The sequence below is a fragment of the Globicephala melas genome, chromosome 9 (genome assembly GCF_963455315.2).
Source record: "Globicephala melas chromosome 9, mGloMel1.2, whole genome shotgun sequence".
NCBI classification, from domain to species: domain Eukaryota; kingdom Metazoa; phylum Chordata; class Mammalia; order Artiodactyla; family Delphinidae; genus Globicephala; species Globicephala melas.
In genome coordinates, this window is record NC_083322.1 from 17776927 (window position 1) to 17790235 (window position 13309).

At 38.4% G+C, this 13309-nt stretch overlaps 1 protein-coding gene across 15 annotated transcripts in view; it reads right to left on the bottom strand.

The window, feature by feature from the left end:
* CALD1 (caldesmon 1) overlaps positions 1-13309 on the bottom strand; it is a 186428-nt gene continuing 173119 nt past the window's right edge. For 10 of the 15 annotated variants that reach the window (XM_060305275.2, XM_060305274.2, XM_060305273.2 and 7 more), the window contains 6 exons: positions 13125-13168; positions 12945-13026; positions 10989-11126; positions 10431-10526; positions 4816-4896; positions 1-2401 (listed from right to left, as the gene is read on the bottom strand). In XM_060305275.2, coding sequence (XP_060161258.1) covers positions 2393-2401; positions 4816-4896; positions 10431-10526; positions 10989-11126; positions 12945-13026; positions 13125-13168 — 450 coding nt within the window. In that variant the 3' untranslated portion in view covers positions 1-2392. Of the gene's footprint in view, positions 2402-4815; positions 4897-6958; positions 7072-10430; positions 10527-10988; positions 11127-12944; positions 13027-13124; positions 13169-13309 lie in introns of all 15 variants that reach the window. The other 5 variants (XM_060305279.2, XM_060305283.2, XR_009565258.2 and 2 more) reach the window with 4 other exon arrangements.

Genomic DNA, 13309 nt, shown 5'->3' on the forward strand with positions numbered 1-13309 from the left:
TGAAATATGCATTTTGCTATACCATCATCTTTATTACATCAGATAGAACTCTTGTAATCAATATAGTACATAAAAATAAGTGAGGCAAAGACATTTGGAGGAATTCCATTTATTGTGGATGCATTTTCACAATATATATTTATTGCAGCGATCAATTATCAGTGAAAAATATCGTGTTTATAAAATTTTTAGGAATGGCAGATTCACAGAACATGCTAGTCACCTTGCAGTTTTACTTCTTAAAAAGATAACAGAGAGAATTGTAATCAAACAAGTAAACAAGGAATTTTTCAAGAAATTAAATCCAAACCGAACAAAATTCTACCCTAAAACTTATTCCATCCAAATATTGGAATAAAAGTCAGGATCGATCGATATATTCTCTTCTTAAATTTAGACTTTCTAGAAAAAAACATATAATAGTGATCAGGAGAGGCTCTTATTCAAAAGTACAACAAAGAAATGTTATCTTGCCATAGGACTTAATTCAAACTTTGATCCATTTCACTCGAATGCTGGGAGGCAATGCCAACTCAGGCACTGCATGTGAATTCTAGTTCATCTTATCATAGACTCATGTCTACTCTGTCATGGATGGGTGACTTATGCAATATTGCTGGCTTTACTTTCTTTGGCCCAGATGTGCTAAAAGCTAGAGGATTCAACAACTCTACTGATTTATGAGGAAAATGGACTTTGGAAGGCACTGGTCACTCCTCATGCCAGCCCTACCCTGGCTAGCTCTCCCAGGGGAACACTGTGGATTAGAAAAGAGTCATTTGGGAGGCTCCCTCGTTGTGTAGGAATTGAGACTAAGACAATTTTGGTAAGTCATGAGGTATACGTTTATAGAACTACACTATATGTATATCTCTATGCTAGAACATATTGCCAAGACACTGGAGTACTCTTTTATCATCTATTGTGAAGAATAGATGAACGCTTATTAGCTAAAATAAGATCTGATACCTGGATTGGGTGTGTACAAATGACGAGTTGATAGACTCTTAGGGAAAAAGGTAAAACTAATAAAAATTACATATATTTTTTGAAAGTTCAACACATTATCAACTTATGGCAAGTGCCAATGACTAATAAAGGTAGAAAAGTAAACTAAAAAGATGTTTCGGTAAGTTAAAAATGGAAGTACTGTCATGACTCCTAAATATTGGCTTTTGCTTACTTTTCTGCTTCCAGAGATTACCCAAAGTTGGTCGTAGTACACCTATTCATGGAATTCCAATCTGTACAACTTTGTCACTAAAATTCTCGTGTTTAAATTTTAGAGAAGGAAGAGACCTCAGACATCGTCTAAGCCAACCGATTGTGAACTTGATTCTTAAGAATGAAGTTTGGAGCAAGCTTTGAGATTTAGTACAATTCACACTGGACTTCAAGACTGCTTTTAATTATAAACTAAATACTATGCTTTATAGAAAATGTCAATTCATTTTGACATTTCTAATCTCTTTCTTATAGGTTATTGGGCATTGGAAACATATCGATACCTATTCTGCCATGTTTCTATTGGCAAATATGAAATATTAATATAATATTGTGATTTTTAATTTTTAAAAAGCAGTGATATTGGCTAGTTACAGGGACATACTGCTAAATATAATAGCCTAGCACATAAAAAAGCTTTCTACCATTAGTGTGTTTGTATATGTGTATGCACATACATACATGATCACGTCATCTAAAATGTGGTTCACTATCACTACCAAAGAAATCCACAAAGCAACCAACCTAAAGAAATCAGTACCACTGTCAGCTAACATCAAAATCCAATTTAGATATTCATCAGCATGAAAAAAGTAATACCTTAACAGTACATCTTTTTTTTTTTTAAAGACAATCATTATTGTAGTATCTAAAATCTGAAGTGGGTGACTTTCACAAAGTGTTATAATTGCCTACTAAGATAATTTCTTCCATGCTTTATTCTAAAGTGCAGAAACAACATGATTTCTGTATTTAAAAAACAAAAAAACAAAAAAAAACACTATGGTTCATTTTTCTGGATACTGCACACATTCCTCAGGCAATTTTCAACTTGAATCTCCTTTTGTTGACTTCCGATGTGGTTACTATCACTGTTCAGACACAGAGTTATGATGATCAGTAGAAAAGTCTCTATTTCACAGCATGGGTTTCTTTAGAAACAGGCTCCTGTGCAAAGGCAATACTTTTACCATGAACATCTCTAGACCGTGATTATTAAATATAGTGATAATATACATGGGTTTACTGGGATAATGAAAAACAAAACAAAAGGAAATGAACCCAATTTAGTAAATCAACATAAATATAACACAGAGCAAATGAGCCCTCTTCAACTGAGCTGGTCCGGCATCTTGAGCGGCTACTTTGGGTTCTTTCTTGAACTGTCTCAGACCTGCTAAGAGAAGAGAGCTTTAAGTCGTCAGGCCATGGTCTTTCAGCCAGACATTTTGTGTCAGAATTAAAAAAAAAAAAAAAAAGATAATATGGCAGGAATAAATGTCTATGAAAGGGAGGATTATTTTTGGTATTCTCTTCAAATATGCTCCTCTTCTTTCAGTCTATCCTTTCTTCTGTTGGTTTTTTTGCTTTCCTCTTTCTTTCTTCTTTATATTCCCCTTTTCATATCTTGATCTTGAGCCTTGCTCATAGCATTCAGGGTCAAGGAGGTTTTTTTTAAACACTACTTACTACAAGGGCCAGGACTCTATACTGTGTGTTCCAGGACAGGCACACATGACTGAATGGCTGTCTCAGCCGCATCAAGGCATGATAGTAAACTGGACTATGCTTATCTTTAGTGTTCTCCTATTTTTTCATTTCCTACCTCCTATTCTTATGCCCCTACCCTTGAAACTTATCTGACCAATGGTCTTATTGTACACCATTTCTTTCCCTCAGCTAGCTGCTAAAAATTCTTGCTGAGGTAGTCACAAATGTTAAAGTGTCGTGAATCTGCAATTTCAAATGCATTGTACAGTTTCATTTCAAAGGGATTACTGCGTGATACTAATGAATTTGACATTTTGGACCAAAGGAGCTACCTACTTTGCTACCTCACAAACTCAGCTCTGGGCCTGCTGGTTATGTTATTATTATTACTGTAGAAAGAGTTTTGTGGTATAGACCAAGGAGGAGGGGGCAGTATGTATGTGTATGAAGTCTCACCCTGTCACCGTCCCACCTTGTACCACACACATTATTGCATAATTCCAGGGAGTACCATTCATGTTGTATGTGAGTGGTGTTCTCTGAGACCTACCATTCCAGATCATATCTTTACTCTACTTCCTAGAACCCTGGTTCAGAGGAATGTTGTCCAGAGGGGATCTATTAAACCTGTGACGATGGTCTATGGACAGCCGACACCCCCTACTCAGAAAGGAGACTACATAAACATTTAGACTATCATTTCTGAAAGGTCATTTCAAGAAGGGTCATAATGGCTTAGGCCAACAAAAGTTCATTCTTTGTTTAAAAAAAAAAAAACTACAAAATGATTCCCCTCCATTCCACCAGAAGAAAATTGTGCAAGGAACTTTAGAACTTTACATTTTCTGCTGAATATGCAATCCTAAAAAAAAGCAGCATGTATAAGGGTTAAGAATGCAGGCTCAGAAGAGACTGCCTGAGTTTAATCCAGGCTTTGCTCCTAATTTGCTGTGTGACTTTGAGAGAGGTACTTAATCTCTCTGTGCCTCATTCTCCTTAACTCTAAATGGGGGTAATAATAATGGTGATTGGAGAGTCAAATGAGATAATGTAGGTTGAGAAGGCATATAGTGGATGCTCATTACATTTTAGTGGTTTGTAATGGTGAAAATTATTACTGGTACTTTGAATATATTTAGCAGTTATTTAGAAAACTTAACTAATAGAGAAGATGCAACACACTCAGGAAGCTGCACCAGACTTATCAGCACGTCGTAGAAAGTAGGAAAGAGGAAGCAATTCTCTCCCTTCGGTGAGTTGTAGAGATTCTTCAGTTGCCTTTGAGATGTTCTTCAGTCCTGAGTTTGCTTAAAAAGTGCTTCTGGGTATAGAGTTCTACATCAGCCCATAAGCAGTCTATTCTAATCTTACTTATTGTCGCTCTCTGATTTTTCTCTTTTCAATTTTCCCTCTACCAAGGGAGAAGAGTGGAATTATTACTTGAATGGGGAATTAGGAGTTGAATTAGCTCCTTGTACAACAAGGGGTCCTATTTTTAGTTTGTGCATCATTTAGATATTGACCACAGGCCACTTTGTGAAGGATGAGCAGAAGGCCAAAGAAAGACAAATCCAAGCATTCTTAGCCATTAGTTTTCATAGGGTAGCAAATTTTGCTAACTTTTGAATATTATTTCAATTTTTTTGCCGTAACAGCCTTGAGTCCTAGGCTGCTGGCAATGTAACCCCTTAGAATGGTTCCAGAAAGCAGATTTGAAACTACTCAAGGAGACAGACATTCTTTCCTAGGTGATCTGCAAATTCTGATTTCCAAGCCTGGACCTTGTAAGGAAATGTAGACCATGGTTATACCACACAGCCTTCTGTTTTCAACACCCCTACCACGATGGTGTTTCTAGAATGTCTTACTGGGAGCCATCCCACAGATCTAGACTATTTACCTTGTATGACTGACAAACCTACCATGCTGAAGGCTCCGTGACATTGCCTTTCACGGTACCATACACAAGTCTTTAGAAACTGATGGTTACCCAGACAAGACTCTCTGGATCAGCATTATTTCTTTTTTGACCCTGGGACAGCATACTGCAGGATACAGCAGGAAGAGAACCTGTGGAAAACAAATCTTCCAGTAGATTACCTTAGTGGGGGAAGTGACCTTGTCCACAGATTGCTTTTCCCAGAGGTTCCGCTTGCCAGATACGTCTCCTGGCCTCAAATCCTAATGAAGAGAAAGCAGAAAAAAATGATGGGTGGCTCTTCATATTTTCTGGCCAGGTCTAAATAAATCACCACATCTGCTGTTTGTTTATGTGTGTAATACACTTTATCCTAGTCATCTGAAATGGGTTGAATCAAAAGGATCGTTAGCCGTTGTTTGTTTGTTTGTTTTAACATCTTTCTTGGGGTATAATTGCGTTACAATGGTGTGTTAGTTTCTACTTTATAACAAAGTGACTCAGTTATGCATATACATATGTTCCCATATGTCTTCCCTCTTGTGTCTCCCTCCCTCCCACCCTCCCTATCCCACCCCTCCAGGCGGTCACAAAGCACCGAGCCGATATCCCTGTGCCATGTGGCTGCTTCCCACTAGCTATTTTATATGGACCCTGACCTATGCTGTGACAGGAGAATGGGCTGAAACTATCCAGCATTTAGGTCCTGTCTTTCACCAAGGACTTAACTGTTTATTGACCAGTAAAATTGGAATATAAGCATATTTAAAATGAGATAGCCAATTTTTAACTTTCTATGTCCTTAGAAGTGAATCGAGCATAGGTTAGTTTTAAATAATTTTGAGGGGGTTGGAAAAGGACCTCACCCCTTGCCAATTAACTTTTCTTTGGTGCCTTGCCCATGGCCCCCAGCCCTTATGACTTTAATGTGTACCAGCTGGACTTCCAATGGCCAACACTGCATCTCTTTGCATGAGGACTTCCTCTGGCTGCAGATGCTCACTTTGCTCCCAGGAGGCAGGCTGGACATCCAGAGAGTTAACACCCCCAGGAGCAGTCTTCAGCCACTCACTCATGAGATTTGGTGCAAGAATATTTCTCAGACTCGCTCACGCCTCAGGTAGGATACCTCGGAAGCATGTGTTTTGTGGTGGCTTTCAGGCTTTCCCAGCAGGATTATGTTTAACAGCCCACGTAGTGACTTGCTTAATAAACATTCTTTATTGGCTGACTTCTTTTCCTGCCTCACTTCCTGTAGTGTTTTCTTCATGTCTCAAGTAAACTACTTGCACATGAACCACTATTTTAGGGTTTGCTTCTGGGCAGCCCAATCTAAGACATTTTTCTAATTGCACTTTCCTCAGATTAGAATCATTTTGTGTTTCCTGAGGAGCAAGGGGTAATTCAGAAGTGTATCAGGAGCACCTAGCCCCGTGAAATTAAACATTTACTACAAAGTGTACCCATAAGAGAAAGTGACAGTTGATGACATATATGAGAACATGTAAAGATCTTGGGAAGAAAACACTAAAATATGATCGATGACAGCTATATATCTTTGAATCTTTATTTACTACCTCATAATTAATTTGGTTTGGATAAGGATCCAAATTTCTGTTTCCATTTACTCTTCTTCCAGCGTTTGCTTATATGAATACTTGGCAAAGGTAGTCTGTAGAAAATAAATGTGTTTTACTGAAATAGTAATGTTGATTTTGGCAAACCCTTTTCTCATTAGGAAGGCAAAGCTAACAGCAACTACGTTTATCCATGGACACCAGTCTAAATGGACCTGTATTTTTCTTAGTAGATACTATTGAGATTGCAACACTAGAAATGCACTGGTTAAAAACATTACCGTGTGAAGCAGTTCAGATTTGCCTTAATCTTACTGAATTTCTGGATTTTCACTGTGACATGGATTCCTGATATTCTATTAGAGAGTTACACCTATTTAACTTGGAACCAGTAAGCAACAAATCAGGTTGTTTTTGAAGAATTCCACTACGTACGCCAATGGAAGTCGAAGCTGCCAAATTGTCTGGAAGACTGTTTTAAAAATTTGGAAACTATAATTAGGAACATGCTAATGGAAGCTCTGGAAAGTGGCTATTACTACTTTATTTATTTGATTCATATAAGAAAAATATTTTTCTTTCACATGAATACCCTTCCACTAAAGAAAATGAATTGTATTTTCCTTGAATCCTACCTATGAATCATTTGAGATCACTTAAAGAGTTAAAGAGTCCATTTTAAGAAAATATGAACATCTGAGCAGTAAATTGGCATTTTAACTCAAATGGGAAATATAAATGAAATTACCTGACCAGCCTACATTTTAGAGAAAGACCCACTCCAGAAGAAGAGGGAGAAATGAAGGCAGGGAAGCAGGTTTCCAGTCAACCAGAGATCAAAGAATGAAGAAGAAAATTCAGCTGAGAAAGACAATGTTGGGGTTTTTTTTAAACAAAAAGAAAGACAAATTAGCATTTTAATTGCTGTATATAACATGTAGTTTAGACACAAAGAACAGACTAACCAGATACAACAGACACACTTAGAACTGAATTCCAGTTACAAAGTTACACTGAAGTCCTATAAATTCTACCCACAAATAGCAATAGACGTCTCAGTAAAGAATCAGGTGTAGATCAATGTTTAAATAAGTTACTAGTTTTCAGAGACCCAAATAATATTGATTTGACAAGCTTTTGAGCACTTTTAATTATATGAAAATTAATGCATAACTAGTAGCAGAGGATGCTTTTTCTCTTCAGTGAACTTTAGAACCGGACACTAATCCCATGGATTACTCTTTTCCTGGTTCTTGAGGTTTCACTGGGTGAGCACTCTTTTGGTAAAAGAATTTCTCTCTGATTTTTCCTTAATGGCCACATGCCATATGTCTGCAAACGCAAACCCAGGCTTCCCTTTCACCCATACACGCCAAGGAATATAAACAAGGGGTTGAGAATAAATCACCTCTGGTCGCAAATTAGAAGGGAGCCTTTGGGAGCCTCCTATTTGCTGCTGTCTTTAGGTAATCCTCTGACATCCTGGGTTCAGGGTCAGTCTGACCAGAATCCCAAGGGTGTCAAACTCACAGGCCTGACATGAAGGGCCAGGCTGGAAACAACATGCCTGAAGAGGCTGGTGTAAGAAAATTTTAAAAAAGAAGGAATCAAGTTAAAGAATGCATGCCTCCACACCTTAAAAACATGTTCAAATTATAATTTAAAAGAAGGAATATAGGGCTTCCCTGGTGGCGCAGTGGTTGGGAGTCTGCCTGCCGATGCAGGGGACGCGGGTTCGTGCCCCGGTCCGGGAGGACTCCGCATGCCGCGGAGCGGCTGGGCCCGTGGGCCATGGCCTCTGGGCCTGCGCGTCCGGAGCCTGTGCTCCGCGGTGGGAGGGGCCGCGGCGGTGAGGGGCCCGCGTACTGCAAAAAAAAAAAAAAAAAAAAAAAAAAAAAGAAGGAATATAAAGCAAAATGGCCCTGACTACACAGATCTTAGCTGCAGGCCGCCAGTGTCACACACCCCCGGGAAAGACCTAGACAAAATTCTTTGCTTGACCTGTCTTTCTAAGCTGCCTTCCGGGACTTAACCTTTTGCCTGACAAATTTTATGTATCTGCAGGATCCGTCCAGCCCTTTCCAGCAGTTTGGACATTTTCATTTCTTTTCTGCTGGATCCGTAGTGTCTGTGAGTTACCCTCCTGCCTTACTAAATTCCAAGTTATATCTTTCCCCAAAGAGACTGCCATACTGCTATTCATGACATGGCACATTGCTGGGCCTACTACTCTTGGGATGTGCACAAAGCTCAAAGTTATATATTAAGTACGATCTACTCAAACTGCCCTTTTATTTGCAACATCAATTACACCTTGCTTTGTTTCCACCTGGCCTTTATTCAGGAAGCCACACTAACGTACCAAATCCAATGGGACCTGGGGAAGGAGAGATCATTATGATGTATACTACTTGCCACATTCTTCCTGCCTTTTCTCCTCTATCCTCTAGTAGACAGTCTAGCAAATTACTTACTAAATACTAGATAAAGCAGGCAATGATTTTGTAATTTCCCTGTAATGCCTTTTTGTCCTGCCATTTTTAGGAGGCCGTCAATAACTCCAGAAAATGGGGCTTTCTGTGGAAACCTTGACTCATTTATACCTGTTGTAATAATAACTGTATTGAATCTTTTTAACCCTCCCATTAGGGTGACATAGATGATAGGCTTATCGGTTAAAGTGTTGAAAGAAGAGTATGGGTCAAGTCCTGAACCAAATACATGAGTATAATCTGGGATAGAAATGAAACAGGTTGCAAATACATGTGTAAAAGTGACCATCTCCTTTAGCAATGTACCATACTCATCAAAGAAGAAAAACATATACCCTTTTCTCTTTATCTTTGCTGTAATGAGAAACCTTCAGTGTGTCCACGAACTTGCTGAACTTGTATTATATGCAGTGTTTTGGGGGAGAGGGTCTTTACATTTCATTAGGTTTTCAAAGGTGTCCATAATTCAAAAAGGTTAATAATCACTGATCTGGAACCACAAAACTTTATATAAACTGCCATTTAAAAAATAATTTCCACTCTTTATGTCACCTGAGGTGTTGGGGAAACTCGAGGCACTAAAGATCACATACCTTGTGGGTATGACCCCTCACCTCGACTGTCTCCTTTTATAGGGCCCCTTTCCCATATCTACTGGGAGAGGAAAAAGATTTTCTTTTCAATATATTAAGACTGTCCAATTGTAAATTGGGTTTACATTAGTTTTATACCTCTTGTGAGGCCCATATGCAGAGAAGCTCAAGCTGAATATTAATTGACTACAAGGAACTGTACCCAAGAAAAGTATGGACATATTTCCATTCTTTTCTTTTTAAATTGGAAAAGTGATAAAACTTTAGTGAATTTGGAGATTAAATATAGAGCAAAGGGATGCAACTAAATGCTCAACAGTGCAGAGGCCTAGGATTTGGAAAGCTCTTCTTCTACCTCTGGAATGGGGGGGTTGTGACAGTTGAGCCTTTGCTGCCTTGGGCACCAACAAAGGTATAAAAGCCAACTTAACAGAGAAAGTTCACCAGTATACAGTAGGGAGCTTAATAAGGTTTTTGATTATAACGATAAATGCAAGGCAATGACCAAATACATTCAATGAAAAGGTTAAAAGTATATTTTTATAGTAAGATAGCCGCACTTAATAAGAAAATTTTAACTTTCCAAAAATAACATTCATAACCAGTTTTTATAGTTTCTACTTTTACGGTTGTTTTTTTTTAAAAATGGCTTTCCTTTGGAGGTGTTGACAAGAAAATTACAGCAATTATTTCAACAAATACCCAGTAACTGTATTTTTGTGTTAAGTTACAGAAATTAGGCAAATTAGAAAACATGGGTTCAAATAGCCAACATACACATTCTTTTGGGAATAAGTCTAGGGGTGCTCTTGACAGAGAAATGGCCAAGATAATTTGACATTTTCATTTTCAAATTCCTATCTGTAATTTATAGAATAGAAGCTAAACATGCAGACCAGTTAAGAGTGTAAATTTGAACTGCCTCAACGCTCTGGGTGGAGAGGTGATGGTCCCATTTTACCTTCTGGGTAATTATAGTGCTCGGGACTGTTCTCCCTCAATCTGAAGCCCTCCTTGTTTGTTATTCAGCAGTCACGGCCTTGTTTTTCCCAGGCAAATAGACCAACAGCCTGTTTTCTTCTGTTGCTGGAAGCTGAGCTATGAGACAAATTCAGAAGAACCTGGAGCTACTTACAGAAGGTTTGGGAGCAGGTGACTTGTTTCCATCTGGGGTTTTGGTAAGCCATTCATTGATGCGGCTGGAGACCCCCACCTTTAAGCCAGCTGTTTCCTACAAAAGACCAAGCATCTCATATTAAAGAAAAAAAAAAACCTACCTGGAAAGAAAATTTCAAAGCAACCTCAAAATAATATCCAGTATTATTTCACATAACACTGATCAATTATTGATCATTATATTGAATATTTTGACAAAAATAAACCTTAAACCTGATATTTAAAGAGTATGTTATCTGGTGTTCTTCCCCCTGCACTTCTCCTACCCCCAACCCCAAGGTCAGTGATTAACTCTGGGTACTGCATTTAGAGGCCTGTGGCCAGAACACAGTGCATAGTCTATTAGCCTCTTCCTGAGCTTGCTTTTTGGTCAATGCAAAAGTAAGTAAGAATTATACCTTTTTCACTGCTTTTGTAATTAACTATGTGATTCCTAAAAAAAAAAAAAAAAAGAAAAAGAAAAAGAAAAAAGAAAAACCCAACCTCCAAAATTAAAAGACGGCAATCCTCTGCTCACCTTATTTGGCGTGCCTGATGCAGTGGGTGATGAGAACACATTGCCTTTCTCCCACATGCTCTTGATGTTGCGGACACCTTCGGCAGGAACAGGAAGGTCCGAGGCTGCTGGCTTCGTAGGTTTTGCAGTTTTTGTTCCCTGAAGTATGTGAATTATTTTTAGGATTGGTGCTGGTAAGTTTGCGCTCGTAAAACTATAGTAAGCTTGTCTTCTTCAACACTATCACTTAACAAATTCACTGTGTAAATGCCTTCACCAAAAATGAGAGTCATAATTTCTGTTGTGAAAGTACATTCTGATGACATCTCTACCTCCAAATAAACCATTATATCTACTTCAGAGGATCTTTCAAAAGTGAAATATGTTTTTCATTGGGACTCCATTTCTTGTTAAGGTGATATGCTACTTCATTGCTACAACAGACACTTCTTGAGTGCCTGCTGTGTGCAGGGCACTGTGCTAGGCTCTGGGGACGTGGTGGTACGCAAGACAGTCCACTCTGTAAGCTGCAGTGGACTGACATTAATAGGAGAGACAGTAATTAGTTATACACTATTATTTCACATTGTAGTAAGTGCTATGAAAGATGAGTGTGGTGCCGTAAGCATGCCAAGAGAGCACACGATAGGACAGTGGTACTTAGTTTAGGGGGGCAAAGAAGGCTACTCTGAGGATGTGACATTCAGACCCAGATCTGATGGAAGACTTGAAAGAGGCTGGTGAACGAAGGAGAAAACACCGCTCCACGCAGAGCTAAGAGTACATGCCAAGGACCAGAGACGGGGGTGTACTAAAAGACTGAAAGACTGAGAGACCACTGCATGGAGACTGGAAGGAGGAATGAACGGGTGTAAACAGAAAGGTGTGCATTCAAGATACTTTTCCAGCAGTAGTGATGGGCGTACCCCAAATCATGCAGTTTCTCTCCTGGCCCTGCTTTGGGGCCTGTGGCATGTGTCATCAAGGTGGGCAGCCAGGGTGAGTGGCACCGTTGCTGGACTATGTGAAGCCTGGAGCCACAGTTTTGGCTTCATTAACCCTGTTAGAGCTGTGATCAATTCAACCACAGAAAATAACTATCTGCAATTTGTCTTATAATTTATCGGCCATTTAATCTTCTGAAAATCTCCTCTTGAATGTTAAGACTTGATTATTCACTTGATAAATCATCCAGACCTCTCTCTTTCTTATTCCCTCTTATCATTTGTTATGAACTATTTTATAGGTATCTCCACTCTGCAGTACAAAGGAGAGGAGAAATCAAATGAAACTGATCCAATTACTTCAGAGCAGGCAACTAAAACCACTGACTAAAGTCTACACAAAGGAGAAAAAAACCAGGATCACATCTTGATCAATGGCACCCTACCCTCTTAGTGTTTTGGTACTTGGAAATATAGTACATTATTTCTGAATAGAGTAACACCCCTAGGTCAACTGGGCGGAAAAAATGTTGGATTAGACAGAAGCATAAAACTATGATCCTTCATATATAAAACAATCCATTTGAAATTCATTAAATTCCAGCTGGCTATCATCTTTATATTAACTTATACTACCAATTTATTTGATAATAAAAGTTCTTATAGATAAAAGAGGACTAATCATGGTTGTAAGGGGCCTGTTTAAAACTATATATGGGAACGCCTTTTATAAGGAATTAAGAATATTGAAGATATACTTGTGAACACATAAATAATATATTTAAATAACAATAAACTCATTCATTAAAAAAAGTAACACCTTCACTAAAGAATACAGGTGGAAAGTAGTAAACAATAATTTATTTAAAACTCTTCTATAATGTGTCTTTATTATTGTTTTCTCTCTAACTAGTTATAAAACATCATTAACATTCTAACACCACTGGACTTGATTATTGTCCTAAGTGTTTCTATGATTATTTATATAATCAGAGTTGATTTGTTTGACCATAACTCTGAGGACATCTCTCACCTCAATTGCACTGGTGTATTGCTCCAGTCTGCTGTCAATCTTGGAGACTACTGCTGCTTGATGAGTTGGTTTAACACCACTGCTAAGTAAATAAACACACACATACATACATAAAAATGAGAGAATTTTTCCATACATATAATGGCTGATGGTTCTCAATTCAACAATCAACCATATTACCTTTTCTGCACAGATTTATTCAAAAATTCTGCTCGCTCTTCTATCTAGGAATTGGAAAAAAATAAAACCAGTTAATATTTTCAGTTTATAAAGTGTTTCTCAGCCCATACTACTATCTTCCCTGAACACGGGGAATAAAAGTACCAACGAGTGTCAAAGAGTATGAGGGTGCTGTGCACAGCACC